General features: G+C 44.8%; 1 protein-coding gene across 14 annotated transcripts in view; it reads left to right on the top strand.

The window, feature by feature from the left end:
- Positions 1-17,755, top strand: part of AMOTL1 (angiomotin like 1) — a 153,471-nt gene that overhangs the window by 61,023 nt on the left and 74,693 nt on the right. Inside the window, exon 1 of one of the 14 annotated variants that reach the window (XM_045483586.1) lies at positions 8,120-8,228. The exons of 12 other annotated variants lie outside the window; for them this stretch is intronic. In XM_045483586.1, the coding sequence (XP_045339542.1) occupies positions 8,210-8,228 (19 nt within the window). In that variant the 5' untranslated portion in view covers positions 8,120-8,209. Of the gene's footprint in view, positions 1-8,119; positions 8,229-11,560; positions 11,638-17,755 lie in introns of those variants that run through there. One more of the 14 variants, XM_045483588.1, reaches the window with a different exon arrangement.

The raw sequence follows: 17,755 nt of genomic DNA, 5'->3' as shown, positions 1-17,755 counted from the left end.
TAAAATAGACCTTTTTTTCCTGCCTATAAGCCCAAACTTTTGAGTAAAGAACAGTTTCCTCTCTGCCCCAGCCACGGGAGGTGGCGGGAGGTCTGTGTGCTGGCTGGAGTTTACAGTGCCTTTAGCCTAGGTGTATGTTAGGTCAGGGCTGATGTCACCAGGATGCTTCACACCCGGCAGCTCCCTTTCCTTTCCCTTGATGACCGTGTTGTTTGTTTCCCAGAGGAAATGGAATGGACCTTAGATATACACTTCTAGAGCAATGGCTCTGAAATGGGGGTGATGAGGTGATGCTGTGTTTGAACAAAACAGTCTGCGAGCCCCGCCCCCAGAGTTTTGTTTCAGTTAGCTCTTGGAGGGGCCTGAGAATCTGAATTTCTCACAAGTTTCCAGGTGATGCTGTTCCTGCTGGTCCTGGGACCACACTTTGGGAACCAGTATTTTAGAGCATAGTCTCCTTTTCATTGGACCTCGACTGAGGTGCTTAACTCTTTGGAACCGCATGTGTTCATGTTTAAACGACGGAGACTGAGCTGGATTGATTTCTAAGGTGATGAATTGATCTGCATAACCAAATGCTCGGCTCTAATCATTCTTCTGTGCCTTCCCCCTTTCCAGGCCGACTTTTCCTTCCCTCTGTTGTCTTTTATCCTCCTCGGTCCTCGGGAGATATTCCAAGTTACGGTGTATTGTTACCATCCACAAGCCATATTGCCTTGGCTAAGTCACTTAACCTCTGTAAAATGAATGTGCTGACTCAGTACTTCCTTCGAAAGGTAATTGTGAGGCTGCAGTGAGATAACACATACGAAAGGACTAAATACAAGGTAGAGCATGGTTCAGAATTCATTTATTACTTGGAGCGTCCTTGATTGCCCTTCAGGACAGTATCCTTGGACGTGGGGATGAACTGCTTCTCTTGATGCTGAATTTCACTGCTGCTGCGGGGCTTGTAAAGACCGGAGGAAATCCGCAGGGCCTTCGTGGAGAAGGTTCCTGCAGTAAACGGAAGGTGGGGGTAGGGTCTCTGAGGGCCTTCAAAATAGATACTTGATGTGTGGACGTGGTAATGACCAAAGAAGGGTTCAGTGCTGGAAAATAGCTTGAACAGATGCTGAACTGTTAAGAGTCCACTTTTTCACAGGAGAGAAATACAATTCCATGAAGTTTTTTTTTTTTTGTTTTTTTTGTTTTTTTTTTCTGGCATCTTTGGAAGATGTGATCTGTCCCCCGTCTGTTTCTTGTTTTTTGTTTTTTGTCTTTTTTGAGGGGGCGTGGATAGGCAGAGGGCAGAGAGGGAGGGAGAGAAAATCTTAAGCCCCGATGCGGGTCTCCATCCCATGAACCACGAGATCATGACCTGAGCTGAAATCAAGAGCCAGACCCTTAACTGACGGAGTCACCCAAGTGCCCCTGACCCCCGTCTATTTTTATTTTGAGTTCTGGGTCTACACTGTCCACAGTAACCACTAGCCACGTGTTGGCCATCAAAGTTAATTAAAAGTAAATGAACTAAAAATCCTCAGTCCTGTTAGGCACAGTTCATAGGCCAGCAGCTATTTCTGTCATTGCAGTGAGTTCCACTGGTCAGTGCTGTGCTAGAGACATGATAGTCCCGGTTTGATTGACAGCAACATTATGGGGCTTCATAGGACGGGAAGGTGACACAGTTTTGACTGAAATGAATCACTTCCCCGTTGAAGTCCTGCGTGGACTGAATGGGAGAAAAGACCACAGGGCAAACCCTCTGCCAACCTGAACCTCGTATTTGTTTTTTTTTTTTTTTTTTTAATATTTATTTTTGAGAGAAAGAGAAAGAGAGACAGAGTGTGAGTGGGCAAGGGGTAGAGAGGGAGACACAGAATCCGAAGCAGGCTCCAGGCTCTGAGCTGTCAGCACAGAGCCCGACGCAGGGCTTGAACCCACGAACCGTCAGATAATGACCTGAGCCGAAGTTGGATGCTTAACCAACTGAGCCACCCAGGCGCCCCTGAACCTCATCTCTGGAGGCTCATTTCATTTGGAGGGTGGGTCAGTGAGGCATTTGGGGTATGCCGGGAGTAGGTAGAGTTTACCAGGTTGGCAGGCTCTTACAGGAGGCTGTTCCCAGGGATGTTTGTGGCCTTGATTCCGTTCCTGGGATTCTCCCAGGTCCTTGAGAGAAGCAAATGGAAACACCAGGGCAGAGTTAGCACTGAGAGGTTCTCCTGGGGAGATCTCGAGCCAGCCTGGACTCCTCTGCCTTGGGTCTGTTCCACTGTTGAACCAGCCTTTGTCAGTGCAAGGGAAAAAGGGGGGGGGGTGTGGCAGGCCTTTGCTCATCCCCGCCGGTGTCTGGGCTTGCTCAGATACCGTTCCACACTGCATCATCCTAACTGTTGCCTCCTTCGAAAGTTCTGTACTCTGTAAGGTTCCTTTCCCTGCCTCACATCCGGGTCCCTGTGGTTGGCTTCCCAAATTCGTCTGGCGTGCCTCACCTTCCTTTGCACATCTGCACCCCAGCTAGTGAGGCACTCATTACCCGGGAACCTGTGCTTGCCACACAACAGGTCTTCCTGCTTCTGTTGTTTCGCCCCTCTTCTCATCTACCCTGCCTTTCGCTGCTTTCCTCCACCCTTCTCAGAACAGGCAGAGCGAGAACAAGGATGATAGATATCTTGTCTTCCGGGCTGCTGTGCTTCTTGCCTTAGGTGGGGCTGTGCTGTGCCCTGTGGCCCTGGGCCAGGGAGGAAGGAGGCATCTCACATGTACCTGCTGCTTCTCAGCCGTAAGGGCTGCTCTGGGTAGTGTGACCCCGGAACGTGACCCCCGAAGGCAGGTGTGAGACAGGCCTTTCCCTTCCGGACAGGAACTGCACCCTGAAGGCCTCTGGGCACCAAGTTTCTTCTGAGTAAGCTCCCTCCATCTGGGGGGTTGAGGGAAAGGGGTAGGTGTGAAATTCTCTGGCAAGGCCCTGTTTCCCAAGGGACCAGTCTCTAACTATCGCTGCAGTTTGGTTGATTGCTCACACTGGTGATGTGGGGAGAAGGGCCCCTAGGATCGCCTGCCTGGGATCTTGTTTTTGAACAATGGGGTTTAAAAGAGGAGGAGAAATAGACAAGGTGCTTTCAGAATTTTGGAAACCAGTGGATGCGGTACCTAGGAGATAGCATTAAATTCACAGCAGAGTGCATGTAACACCAGTTTAGCTCCTTTATCTAGAAGAGTGGAAGGAAATGCCTTCTGAAATCACAGTAGCTTAAATTAAGAGACCTGGGGAAGTAATGTAAACAGCATCACAAACCTTAAATGTAATGGGAGTGTCAGAGAAAAGCAGGAGGTTTGCTAAAGGACGTAACCCTTAAGGAAACCTGATAGACTGGCCTGATAGATTCTACATGAGCGGCAGGGGCATGAAAAGTGGGGAGTACGTTTACTTGAGCTGACTTTGAGATTTGATCCTGTAAAATATTCATCCAAACAAAAAATTAAGACTATAAGATCTAAAAAGGTCTACTCTGAGATATGGATTATCTCAGTCCCGAGCTTAGAAGTAAAATTTTCTGAAAGTCTGAAGTTTCTTACCTTCAACTTTCTCCAAAATGGATTCTGGGAATTGGGAGACAACAATTGGAATGAATGCAGATATTAACATTTTAATGGCCTTCGTTAAGTGACTAAGATCACTTTATTAGTTTAAGAACGTACAATGTGTTATGTGTAATTAAACTCGCTGGTAAAGTGAACAGATTTTGTAGTGTTAAGTTTCGTAGTTAGGCAGCAGTCACGAATCTTCTAATTGAAACTGCTTTGAAATATTTTCAGCTTCTCTTAAGGAAGGTACATGTTGAAACTCAGGGATCATGACATTTCTCATTTTGGGGCAGACTATACATTAGGCAGACATTGGGATGCAGAGCCTTGAGTGACTCTGGACCACGCAAGTCCATACTGAGGTGGAGCATTTGCTACAGTGGAAAGATGCAGTCCTCCGTCTGCCATTTGAGGCCTCTGTCACGTGCCTGGAACTGGACTAGGCCTGGGATATCTGCCCTCTGCGCCCATGGAATTTATATTCTACAAGGGATGTAATGGAGTGCGGTGTTAGAAAACAGAAGGCAAATGAACTGCGTTTGTTCTGCTATGAGGACAAGAAACAATTTATAATTGCCTTCCAAGGATTTTATCTTCACCGTGAGCTGATTAAGAGGGAATGGGTTTAAATTACAGATACCATGACTTCTAGAAGCATGGGAAGAGTTCCCTGATGGGGAGCTTGGGAGGACATGAGGGTTATAGATGCAACCAAGGAATTACGAGAAGCGTGGGGGTGTCTCATTCTAGAAATCTCTTTACATTGAGTGAGTGCGGTTTAGTGTCCTGCAGGATTGTGGGAGGTGGGTCTAATGGCACGGCGGTGTTCATCTGCGGAGCTTTTGAGGAACTTCAGGAAGCTCGCGTGGCTGGAATGGTAGCTGGCGCACATAACCAGGACCAGATCAGAGTCAGTAGGTTCTCCCAGCTGAGGGAGAGGAGCCCTTGGACAGCTACCAGGTGGGGGTGTGGCAGAGGGTCATCGGAGACACGTTCTGTGGCGGCAGCGCAGATTGTGTCTACATTTGCCTTTCAGTTTCCTCTTTGATTCGAGGGGGTTGTACAGTCTGGGAAGAACAGTGGAAAATTAGTGCTAATTATGCACGATGATTTGTTTGCAAAGTCTGCCTTACTTAATCAGGTAGAGAAAGTATTTAGGACTCCAGGATGTGCCGTTTGCTCGTTCAGTTTAAGAAGTTAAAAAACACAAAACGAAAACCCAGACTCTTAATTCTGTTTATCCTGCAACTTTTCTGAATTCGTGTCAATTTTTTTTTTTTTTTTTTTTTTTTTTGGTGGAACCTTTAGGGTTTTCTCTATATAGTATCATACCATCTGCACATAGTAACAGTTTTACTTCTTATCAACTTGGATGCCTTTTATTTCTTTTTCTTGCCTGATTGCTGCAGCAAGGACTTCCAGTACTGTATTGAATAAAAGTGGTCAGAGAGAGGACATTCTTGTCTTTTTCCTGATCTTAGAGGAAAAGCTCTCAGTTTTTCACCATTGAGTGCAATGCGTTGATCAATAACTATGTATCTCCGTTAAACAAAGCTTACAACTCATCAATACAGCAGTGAAATCCATGCTTACAGAGATGACCTTTGTGTTTGATTCAGACCTGAGATTGTCAGTCTCCAGAAACGTTCCTTATGGAACATTCACCGTGGAGCAAGAGGAGAGGTTTATTTCTTCTTATTTGTAACGCTTAGAAGAGAGGACAAATCGTACTCACTCCCCTGTAACCTCCTAATAAGTGTCCCCTTGTCCTTCTGGCTGAAGAGGAGTTTCCCTAGGCAGCTGAGGGTATTCAGGTTAGAGCCTGGTACCTGATACCTTCTCCAGGTCTACCTAGCCCTTGACTTGTATGCCTAGGTGGTAGACAAGTTAGAAATTTTGGAAGAGCCTTTGGATAATAGCATGTATTCTTTCATTTTGGTCTGTGATAGTAGGACGCACCATTAAGCTTATTTTCAGAGAAATTGTATATATATTTTTTTAATTTTTTTTTTAACATTTATTCGTTTTTGAGAGACAGTGTGTGAGTGGGAGAGGGGCAGACAGAGAGGGAGTCACAGAATCTGAAGCAGGCTCTAGGCTCTGAGCTGTCAGCACAGCTAACAGAGATCATGACCTGAGCTGAAGTCAGACGCTTAACCAACTGAGACACCCAGGCGCCCTGAGAAATTGTATATTTTTTAAATGCTTATTTTTGAGAGAGAGAGAGAGAGAGAGAGAGAGAGAGAGAGAGAGAAAGTGTGAGTGGGGGAGGGGCAGAGAGAGAGGGGGACAGAATATCTGAAGCAGGCTCTTTGCTGACAGCAGACAGGCTGATGCGGGGCTCCAGTGCACCAACTGTGAGATCATGACCTGAGACAAAGTCAGATGCTTAATGGGTTGAGCCACCCAGGTGCCCTGGAGAAATTGTATATTTTAAGGCTTCTCAACCTAAGTGCTTAGAAAATTGAAAGTGTAATTTTAGTCTGGTTTGTCAATCAGCTGAACAGTCTGACAAAACTTTAAATGTCTTCATCTTTGATCTGCTTGAGCATCTTGCTGTTTTTAAAAAGCTCACAGATTTGATCATTTCTTGAAAGGGAATTTTATATCATTGATTCCTGTTCCATTTCCCCACTCCGATTAAAAAAGGAAAAAAGCTAAAATTTACTGAGCACTTATTATGTGCTGGAATACCATTCATAGCCCTTTGCATTATCGTATGTAATCTTTATAACGGCCCTAAGTAGTAGGTCCAATTACTGTCTCCCTTAACTGATAAGGTGAAAGGAAGCAAGAAGTTAACTCATTTGCTCACAGAGCCTGGATTCTTAGATTGTTTAAGAAGCAGATTTGCCAAAACAAATCAAAACAAATTGGCCCGTTTTTCCCCCTTTCCATCTGGTGGCTGTTGTCTCCTCTACCTTTGTTGTTTCTTTAAATCTTTTAATACTTTGGTCTTTTGGCTTAATAACATCACTGTCTTCTCTTCCGTCATCATGTCTTAACATCCTTCCTTTTGTCCCAGCATTGCCTGACTTCCTGCCGGGCAAGTTATTACAGTTTCTTTTCTCCCCACCTCCTAAAGGTAATCTCATGGAGCCTTTTCCTCTAGGGAAATATCATTGTTGATTGGTATTCCCTTTTATAAAAATCCCTCAAGGGCAAGAAGGTGTATTCACGGGCAGGTGTTTTCTAGAGAGGCTGCCGCCTCCCCTCTGATACATTTTCTTTAGTTATTGGAGTCCGTTGCTCTGACAGGTAGAGTTCAAGCCGTGCTTCACATCAAAGGGTCTGTGTGTGCCTTCAAGGCTCCCCACTTCCAGAGGCCGCAGGCACCTCTCTTTGCCCAGGCGGGGAGGCAACTCCCTCTCAGTTATACCTGGTTTTGCAGCCATTTTCATCTTAAAGTTCTTTTTCAGTTTCATGTCTTTTGGTCCCTTCCCCACAGAAGAGGCTATAGAATGGAAAGCGATGTTTCTCAAAGTGTGCTCCCTGGAACCCTGGGGGGTTCCTGAGACCAAAACACGATCTTCATAATAACACGAAGACACATGACCACCGTACTGACATTTGTACTGATGGTACGAAAACAGTGCTGGGGAGAACTTTGCATGGATCAAGGCAAGGGCACTGACTGTATCAGTGGTCTGTCTGTCCCTTACCAGCACACACGGTAGTCAATCTCCAACCTCAGGTGCACCTTTTTAATGCCTCGCATGATGAAATGGAAAGCACACAGGATGTGCTCCTGCTGCAAACCGAGGCGGGGAGCTTAGCTAAAGGCTCTTCTCGTGGGACGCCATTTGTAGTTGAGAGAATGACCCACAAACCGTGGTAATTCCGAGTTCTTGGTTTATTGGGTATTTGCTAGATGTTTTCTCAAAAACGAATGAAGGGAGCCTTCACTTTAAGAAAACCAATGGACACTCTTTGTTGCCAGTGATAAAACTCAGGCTTTCCAGTAAAAACTGGAATTTTGGAAAACTTGGATTTGCCACTGTGCACTTGACAACTTCCTAAAATGCCAAAGACTTTCCGGACGATTGCAATCCAGTGTATATTAACAAAGGTGATTTTGTTGATATGACATACTTGAAAAATTTGCATGTGCGGAGGATTTGCATGGTGCAGTGAACCATAATTTTCCAAATGACCAATGTATGAAATTATTAAATCATGGAAAAGAGAACTCCCTCCAAAGTGAGAGATGGACCAGTAGATTTTAATGTACTAGAATATAGAGGAATATCCAAGGCAGGATCACTGATACAGTTTTATAGTTCACACTGCAACCACCTTTAAGAAATTAGTACTTGTTGGGGCACCTGGGTGGCTCAGTCAGTTAAGCGTCTGACTTCAGCTCAGGTCATGATCTTATGGTTCATGAGTTCGAGCCCCCTGTGCTGACAGCTCTGTTTCTCTGTGTCTCTCAAAAATGAATAAACGTTTAAAAAAAAAAAAAAAAAGAAATTAGTACTTGTTGACTTTTGGTGTAGTTTCAAAGAACAGTCACAATTATCTGGAATGGCTATCATAATACTCCTCCTTTTTCCAATTACATGTTAGAATGAGGCCACATTTCCTTGATCCTCTTCAATAAAAATCCTACAACAATAGATTGACAGCAGGAACAGATATGAAAACCCAGCAGTCTAGTAAGCCTTACCTTAAAGAAATTTGCAAAATTGTAAAATAATACTGTTCGCACTGCCTTTTGTCTTAGAAATGAGTTTTCATAAAAATGTTTTGTGTAACTGAGAATGGGTCCATTATTGTTGTTTTGAAATGAATTAGCATATATTTTAAGATTTCTCAGTTTCCATTTCTGATATGGTAAGGAGGGATAGATAGGGCTCACAGAAACAAAAGCTTATTGGGGCCTCTGTAATTCTTAAGAGTGTAAAGAGGTCCTGAAATGAAAAAGTTTGAAGACCGTTGGTGTAGTGGTAAACACTGCACGCTCTGGGGCCAGACCAGCTGGGCTTGAATCCTGGTTTTGCCCTTTAGTAATTGTGCAAGTTATTCTCAGTGCCTTAGTTTCTGCACCTGAGAAGTGAGGATAATCCTCGTAGAGTTGTGAATGCCACGAAATCAGTGTGTATACATTCTTTTAGACCTAGGGAGAAACTATGTAGCTCTTGACAGATTGTTTTAGAGAGGTCCATGATCCAAAGCATTGAGGCCTAAGAGAAGAAAGAGGTAAGCATAGCCCCTTAGCACAGTTACAGATCTAGGTGTGCGTGTCCTGAGACGGACCTGAACACTGGTGTCCCTGCTCGCCAGTCCGTGCTACCTTGAGCTTGCCTGCATCACCGCATTGGGCCACTGTTGGGCAGTTGTCTGCCTTAGAAGTCTGGCCTGGCAGATTTGGGCTCCCATACCGGGCACTATCTTTCCCCTGGCAGATGCTTAATGTCACAGATGTTTGTGGAATGACTGAGTGAATGAAAGCACGGATGGATGGATTGACGGATGGATGAATTAGCGAGTACTTCTGCATTTTGCTGCCAATCAAGTTCACCAGACCCATGATCTTTTGTAACGTATAGGAATTGTAAGAAACCAAATACTACCACAAGTACCTAGGTGTTTTAAAATACCGCTTAAATTCCGTGGAATGCTTTGGAACAGTCAAAACCGAATTTGCGTCTCAGCCTTATGGCTGTGAGCTGTGTGACCCAGAGCGTGTCATTTATGTTTATGTTTAGGTAAAAAGGAGATAATGAGACCTAATTCTCAGAGATGTGAGAATTACCTGAGATAATGTTTGTACCATGTATTGCTCGATGAATGTTATGTTCTATGCCTTCCTTCCCTGTAAAATTAGCTGCTTATCTTACATGACTGTGACATAGTCTGTGTCATAGGCTGTGTGGTTTTTGAGTTTCAGATTTAGCAAGCATTTGTCTTGTAATATGGTAGGCATTTTCTCAGGCTTTATCTTATCATGTTGAATTAGATATCTTTGTTTTTAATTTTTTTTTAATGTTTATTTATTTTTGAGAGAGACAGAGAGGCAGAGCGCGAGCAGGGGAGGGGCAGAGAGAGAAGGGAGACACAGAATCCGAAGCAGGCTCCAGGCTCTGAGCTGTCAGCACAGAGCCCGATGCGGGGCTCAAACCCACAGACAGTGAGCTCATGACCTGAGCCGAAGTTGGCCGCTCAACCCACTGAGCCACCCAGGTGCCCCTGGATGTATTTTTTGGTATAATCACTTTATTGTATCTTTAGAACAATACTTGAGATGTAGCTGAAATAGCCATATTCCCTTACCTGGTCATTCAGGTTAGCAATTAGAAGGGCACTACAATTGCTGACTTTACTCTGAATTTATGAAAAAGTAACACATTTACACAAAGAATTCTTTACCAGAAGAACCGATTCAGGTTGATTGGTTTGTTTGTTTTAGGAAGAGTTGTTTACTCATCCGTTTGCGTTCATCAGATCCGTCATGTTTTGGCTTCAAGTGTGATTGATGGACAAGATTTCAGTTTATCACAACTTTTTTGGAGTGCATGTGTCATATCAGAACTCGTATGGCAGAGAAGCGTAAGCCTCCTAGACCTGACTCTGTATTCAAATCAGCTGTCAAGTGAGGCCAAAATACATTTGGTCTGCACATGTGGAGATCCCGACAGGCCTGACATGGAGCTTGGAAGTGACATTTTTATTTTTTTTAATTTTTTTTTTAACGTTTATTTATTTTTGAGACAGAGAGAGACAGAGCATGAACGGGGGAGGGTCAGAGAGAGAGGGAGACACAGAATCTCAAACAGGGTCCAGGCTCTGAGCAGTCAGCACAGAGCCCGACGCGGGGCTCGAACTCATGGACCGTGAGATTGTGACCTGAGCCGAAGTCGGATGCTTAACCGACGGAGCCACCCAGGCGCCCCTGGAAGTGACATTTTTAACATGTAGCACAGGCGACTGACACAGCACAGCCTTGGGATCCACTGTTAAAGTGGAGACACCATCGTGAAACTAATATGTGGTCAACGGAAGGGATGGGGAGGGGTAGCTTCATCAAGTGCCTTGGTGTTCTGGTGATTGGCAGAGAGCGTGCTATTATTACTTGAAGCTTTTATGAAAAAGAGCACAAATGAAATAGTTCTGGATGCTTCTCTGCCTCATATAGTCCGAGAAAAACTTTCCCAGTACCTTTCCCCATTGTCCACAAGCAAGAGCGTATCATTAAAACTCTCCTGATTTAAAATTAAAAAAAATTTTTTTTTAATTTATTTTTGAGAGAGAGACAGAGTGTGAGTGGGGGAGGAGCAGAGAGAGAGAGAGAGAGAGAGAGAGACACAGAATCCGAAGCAGGCTCCAGGCTCTGAGCTGTCAGCACAGAGCCCGATGCGGGGCTCGAACGCCCTGAAGTCAGATGCTTACCGACTGAGCCATCCAGGCGCCCCAAAACTCTCCTGATTTTAATGTAAGAAATTAGTCAGGGAAAGAGGACTCAGAATTAAGTGTGCGTTATTGAGGAATTTTTGGAAGGCAGAATGACGTTGCAAAAAAAGCTTTGATTTTGTCTGTGCTGCTGGCTAGCTCTGGGCCTCTGGGCATTACTTAACCACTGTGAGCCTAGTCCCTATCTACAAAACGGAAATTGGGTGTTGACAATTACACATGATGATTTTTATATCGTCCCTACACTCAATAGGCCCTCCACAAGTGGTAGCTCCTTCTACTATTGATTATACTCTTATTACTAAAGGGATGTTCAGTTTTGGGGGAACATTGGTTGATTTGAATTATCGTGTCCAGTTATGAGTCAACATTGACTCCTGAGGGAGGTGAGTACAAGAAGACACAGTGAGTATAAGGAGACGGGGAGGGCGGTGGAAGGAACCTGATGGCAGGTCTGAGCTGCTCTTGTCCTCTGTGGCTCAGAGAGGGAGCCTTGAGAAGCATAATTATGCATTCATGTTGCCATCTTGTGTCTTGGGGTTTATTTTAAGGTTTCTCATCCTGTTTGTTTTCCTTTGTTCAGAAAAGATTAAGTACTTACTGTCTGCCTGCAGTGATAGAAACACATTTGAAAGCAATGGAGCTCACATGCCAGTAAGTTTTTTTTTTTTTTCAATGGGAACATAATGTATGCCAGGGCCACCCAAACGAATACGTTTCTGGTCCTGAAATTGATTAAAGACTATTGAAGTTTCACTTATTTAATTAAATATAGGGCTTATTTATTAAAACGCACCTGAGTGCATAGTTCTAGAGATCGACTATATAGTGTAGTGCCTGTAGCTAACAATACTGTATTTTTTATGCTTAAAACATGCTAAGAGGGTAGATAGTATGTTAAATATTCTTATCACACGCACACATATTAATAAAGGAGGTGGGAGAGGACTTAGAGAGGTGATGGGTATATCTGTGGTCTCGATGATGGTGACGGCTTCATGTGTGGATACTTATCCCCAAACTCGACAAGTTGTCTATGTTAAATGTGTACATTTTTTTAATTATCCATTTTTTTTTAATATTTATTTTGAGAGAGAGAGAGAGAGAGTGTGTGTGAGCAGGAGAGGGACAGAGGGAGAGGGAGAGAGAGAATCCCAAGCAGGTTCCATGCTGCCAGTGCAGAGCCCGACGCTGGGTTCAATTTCATGAATCGAGAGATCATAACCTGAGCCAAAATCAAGAGTCGAACGCTTAATCCACTGAGCCACCCAGATGCCCCTAAACATGTACATCATTTTAAATGTCAAGCATATCTTGATAAAAAATTTTTTTTTAAGTTATCTGAAGTAAAGAATTTCTGGAGTCCAGGTACTTCTAGTTTTAGATAGGTTAACTACCAAATATATCTACCTGAAATAAAAATTAGGATATTGTGTACAATTGGAGGCAAGGTAGTTAACTAGCCTTTGGATTTTATGTTAAAATCCAAAATTAAAAGATGATTTTCTCTTTGTAGATAAAATCTTTTTCTCATGGGATACTCATGTGTGCTTGTGGTCACTCTGCGTGATAGGTAGGGACTAGGATGATTCCTTCTTCTTATGGTGGGTGACTGGGCACCCCCAGAGAGAGGTCTGTTGACTCTGGTCCTTCTCCCAGACCTTTTGAAGAAGCACGCGCCAAAGCCTGCATTTAGGGCACAGTCCCAGGACACAGGGCTCACCTGCAGGGGTTGAGCAGAGTGAAAGAGCACCTTCCTCTAAGAGCTGGCTTGTGTTCTCCCTGTGCAGACTCCCTGTGATGTCACTTCAGAATCGTGGACAGAGCCCCTACAGGAAGTGGATCATAGTATGCTTGTAATTAACGTGTTTTAGCACTAGGTGGCTTTCTCTCGTTTTTGTTCCCCAGTAGCTTTTACCAAGCCTTGGTCTCCTGATTGGTTTGAAAGAGACAGAATCATCTTTGAGCTACTTTCTGTAGAATTAAGAATATGCTTATAACTGGTTATTTACAAATGTATCTAAATTCCATCAATATATATTTATTGAGTGCCCATTATGTGCTAGAAACTAGCACATACTGTGAACATACACAGATGATTCATTGATTCAATAAACGTGTTTGGAGCTCTTACTGTGATTTTATTTCTGCTAGACACTGGAGAGACAAAGGTGAATAAGCTATGGTCTTCTGCTGCTGATCAACTTATGAGTTAACAGGGAGAGAAAAATACGAACTAAATACATAGGCAGTTTAATAGTGGCAGAAACATGCACGGAATGTGATGGGAGCACAGATGAGTGGCATGTAAACATTCGGGGGGCAAGGGGTAGATGACTTCCCAGAGGAAGTGGCACTAGATAGAGCTTCAGAAAACTTTCAGACTATTTATTATTTTGAAAGAGAGAGAGAGCACTAGCCGGGGAGGATCAGAGAGAGAGAAGGAGACACAGAATCCTAAGCAGGCTCCAGCCTCTGAGCTGTCAGCACAGAGCCCGGCGCAGGGCTTGAACCCACGAACTGTGAGATCATGACTTGAGTCAAAGTCAGATGCTTAACTGACTGAGCCACCCAGGCGCCCCGTCAGCATGTATATTTGAGCATTGAGTATGTGCCAAAGAAAGAGTTTTCTGACTTGGCGAGAAAGACCTTCCAGACGAAGGAACCTTTGAGGGATCACAAGTATTTCTTTAGGGTTTGTGCAAAGGGTATTTGGGGCAACAAGGCAGATTGTGCTAAGTCATGTAGTACTTAGGATACAGACAATGCTGAGTTTTTATGATGAGGGTCAGAACAATTAATTTTTTTTAAATGTAAGTCTCTATCAGAAGTTCTTGATTATAAGCACAAAGTGACTTCGGCTAACTTAAGCAAAAGAGGAATTTATTGGAAGTATGTTAGGCAGCTCACATATTAACAGGAAGGCCCAGAAAATGGGCAGGAACCTAGGTGAAAATACACCAGGAACCCAGCCGGGGACACGGTGTTTGTCTTGTGAGGACCGATGCTCCTGGAACTCCTGGTGATACTGTTAACCACAGGTAACTTACCTGCACCTTTTGTCCTTGTGTCCTTTCCTCAAGACTCACAGTCTTTGGCTAGAATATCCAGTTGACTTGAGCTTAGTCTGTTCTTGCTGATAGAACAGAGAAGGGTACTTTTGGCTTCTGTGATGGGAGCCAGAACCTACCCCCAAGGTTTACACAGTGAGTTCAGGGTTTCCTAACACTGAAAGTATTTTAGAGTATTGTGATTGACTCTCAGGAACATGCTACGTAGTTGAATCACCTATTTTCGAAATTATTTTGCATTTCTCTAGTGTTACGGAAATAACGAACTAAAATTTAAAAAGTTTATCAAAAAGCTCCCTTAAATACTGGCTTCTGAGTCGTCCTCCTCCTTACCCATATCCAAGTGACACTGAACTCTCCATTCCTTAAAGAGATGAAATACTTTCTTCTTCTTCTTTTTTTAATGTTTATTTTATTTTCGAGAGAGAGAGAGAAAGCACGAGCCAAGAAGGAGCAGAGAGAGAAAGAGGGAGAGAATCTCAAGCAGGCTCCACGCCACCGGCACAGAGTCCAACACGGGGCTCCAACCCATAAACTGTGCGATCACGACCTGAGCCGTAACCAAGAGTCAGGTGCTTAGCTGACTGAGCCGCCCAGGCGCCCAAGATGAAACACTTTCATGACTCAATCCCTGTGCTTCTCCTTTTACCTCGCTGTGTTGATCTCTCCTTCTTAGCACCCTCTCCTCACCCCACAGCAGGTTAATATCCTCCTCACTTTTTTCTGCTCAGCTCACCTGTCTCTTTCTTCTTGTCATTTCAGCTTGCTATCACCTCCCTAATCGACAGGTAGTGATGGATTACTTCTGGGCCCCCAAAGCTTTGTGTCCCTTTAGTCGAGCACTTACTCTGCAAGGAAATTTCGGTGTGCACGTGTGCACGTTGGTCTCCAGAACTAGAGCATGATCTCCTGAGGCCAAGGACGGTCTTACTCATTTCTTGTATTTAGAGCTCCTAGCACAGTGCTCTGTTGACTGCATTGTTACTTGAAAGGGTAAGCATACATTCGCGTTTTGGTTCCCACTGATGATGTCTCCAATATTCCTAAAAAAGCATTACCAAGTTTGCCTTTAAAGTTATTAATCACAAGTTCCACTTCGAGAAAGTCTAAATTAAATAGCTATTAGCGCATTTATTATTTTATTTGTTCGCCACAATAGTCAAGATTGGTCCGGGGATCCGAATTCACACTGGGTGCTAAGGTGGACTTTAGGGGTTGGGAATCTTGGAAACCTTCCTCCCTCCCACCTCTCTCCATCCCCATCTTGGGTTTCAAATAATGGTTCCTTGGGTGAAAGAGATATTCCAGTGCGTGGAGATTCCTGTTTCCTGTTTAAAAACGTGTGTTGCAGGCACGTATTCCTAGAAGAGGGTGCCCTGACCTGTCCGTGCTTCTGCACTCAGGTCTCAGGCTCCTGGAGTGTGAACTGACCAACCCACCTGGGCTAGCTGGGTTTCGCAAGAGTACTTGTGAACAGACTTGCCTTTATTTTTCAGGCACTGGTCATGGGTTCTCCAGGCCGCTTCAAAACATTGTTTCCTAGGGCATCTGTCTCCCTGAGCAGAGTATTCCACTCCCCCCGGAAAAACCTCCAGTTCTGCCAGAATCAAAAGGCTTTGGTTGCTTACATTTAACTTTGAGGCAGCTGGCACACTCAGCAAATTCCTTAGCTCTTTGAAAGGGAAGGTAGAGGCCACAGGATTGTTTGTTGCTATGTTTAAAATTTCTGTTACAAAGTTATAGGAGGCTAGACTAATCTAAAGGGTGAAGTGGTTTTTAAATGCATTAGGGGGTTTGGATTAGGTGGGCCTGGGAGAAAGTTTTGGGCTTTGGGGAAGGAACACCTGGGAGTTGTTTTGCAGTTCGTGGAGGGTTTGAGGAATGGGCCTCTGGCCTGCAGGGGAAAGCAAGTGCCCCCCTCATGTTAGAGAACATTTAATGGAACATTTAAAGGAACATTCCTCATTTAAGGAAAAGTGCAAGGGGTCATGGGGAACTCCCGGAGACTGGCTTTGGGGGGATCTTTGACCTTTCCTTTAAACTTGGGCCCATTCCAGAGGACAGTGCCGTGTTCTGCATCAGCCAGCAAGTAGTAGGAGGGGTATCCCTTACACATCCTTCTTGCAGAAAGTGGCAAGTATGTGGGTGGTGCCTGCCTTCCAGCTTCCCCAGGACGGTAGCACCAGACTATATTAAATGGCTGCTATAAAATACGAGACAGTTGGAGGGCACCTGTGTGGCTCAGTTTGTTAAGCGTCTGCCTCTTGATCTCAGCTCAGGTCTTGATCTTGGGGTCTTGAGTTCAAGCCCCACCCAGCGTTGGAGCCTCTTACAAAAAAAAAAAAAAAAGGCAGTTGATGCTTAAATGCTAACTTGTGAGCTCACATCATAACTGGCACCATAGGTGAGGGAAGGAAGGCCAGTGTGTGTGTGTGTGTTGGGGGGGGGGGGGTTGTGTCTACAGGAGGTGGAGTGAAGAGGTTTGTTGGGGTGAACTGTAAAGGACCTGGGGAGAGGAGTGTGCAGGCAGAAGGCATTCCCGGCTGGAACCTGGAAAATGGGGGTGACATGGTCACGGGACACTGGGATGCTGAGTAGAGCACCCAGGCTGTTGACAGCAGAGAAGCAGCCAGATGGCAGGCGGCCTTGAAAACGAAGCAAAATTTGAACTTGAGACCCTCGCCAAAACAGTTATGTGCAAGCTAGTGGCCTGCCAGAAGTGGGATTTGAGGACAGGAGCTTTCCTAGTTCTGTGAGTGTTGGATGATGATAGGGTGGCAGTTTGAGCGTCCTCCGGTGTTTAAACGCAAAGGACACTTCTGAGCCTGTTACATTAGCCTCTTGACAGATTCACGATCTGATCTTAGGGAAGGAACTAGCTACAATGGAGGTGGAGCAGATGAGAGGCGATCGCCAGGTTTCTGCGCCCCGTGCCCACCCCAGAAGACTCACTTCATTTTACCTTAATTCATTTTAACTTCAACAGTGATGCCCTTTGTTAGTGCTGTATTGAGTAAGGAAAACAAAAAGTCTTGTTCAGGGTCACATTACCTAAAGGCCTCTGGATGGTTACAGAGAAAGTAACAGCATAAAACCATAATGGGAAGGTAGCTTCAGCACTTTTAGAAATAAGCCAAAGGCAGTCAGGCTCATAGAAAGGTTCTTTGAGCAAAAGATTCTTCTTGTCGACACGTGACACGCAGGGTTTGTAAAGAAGAAGGGACCGTTCTTGGTGAGATGGATCACAGTCACTATGAGGCAGGAATGGTGACCCCTCAAAGCAGAATGCCAGAACCTCACCCTTTGTGGAGTGCAGCGCTAACAGATCCCTGGCTTTCCTTCAGGGCACGAGCCATAGGAGCTGCCAGAAGGGGACCCTGTAGACGGGGGACTCCTTTACACGGGCCTTAGCTGGTTTTCCATCGCTTTTGCCGGTTTCCCCATGCAGACTAAAGCTGTCAGTGATAATTCTGGGACAAGGACTGGTTTGAAAGAAGCAGGTGACTGCAAATTGGTTAAGTCGGGAGGACCCGGTGTGGAAACAGTCTTTATGAAGCCCCTGGGGCTATGGCATGTGCCTATCACACACCTTGGAGCAGGATCCTTGATTGGCTGCGTGCTGCCCTAAAATACGCCCTGTTCCTGAGCCCCTGGGCCGGAGCCACGCCCTAGAGGCGGGGCTTCCTGGGTGGGAGTGGTAT

Source organism: Leopardus geoffroyi, chromosome D1, assembly GCF_018350155.1.
Source record: "Leopardus geoffroyi isolate Oge1 chromosome D1, O.geoffroyi_Oge1_pat1.0, whole genome shotgun sequence".
In the NCBI taxonomy this organism is placed as follows: Eukaryota; Metazoa; Chordata; class Mammalia; order Carnivora; family Felidae; genus Leopardus; species Leopardus geoffroyi.
This window is presented reverse-complemented; position numbering and strand designations above follow the sequence as displayed.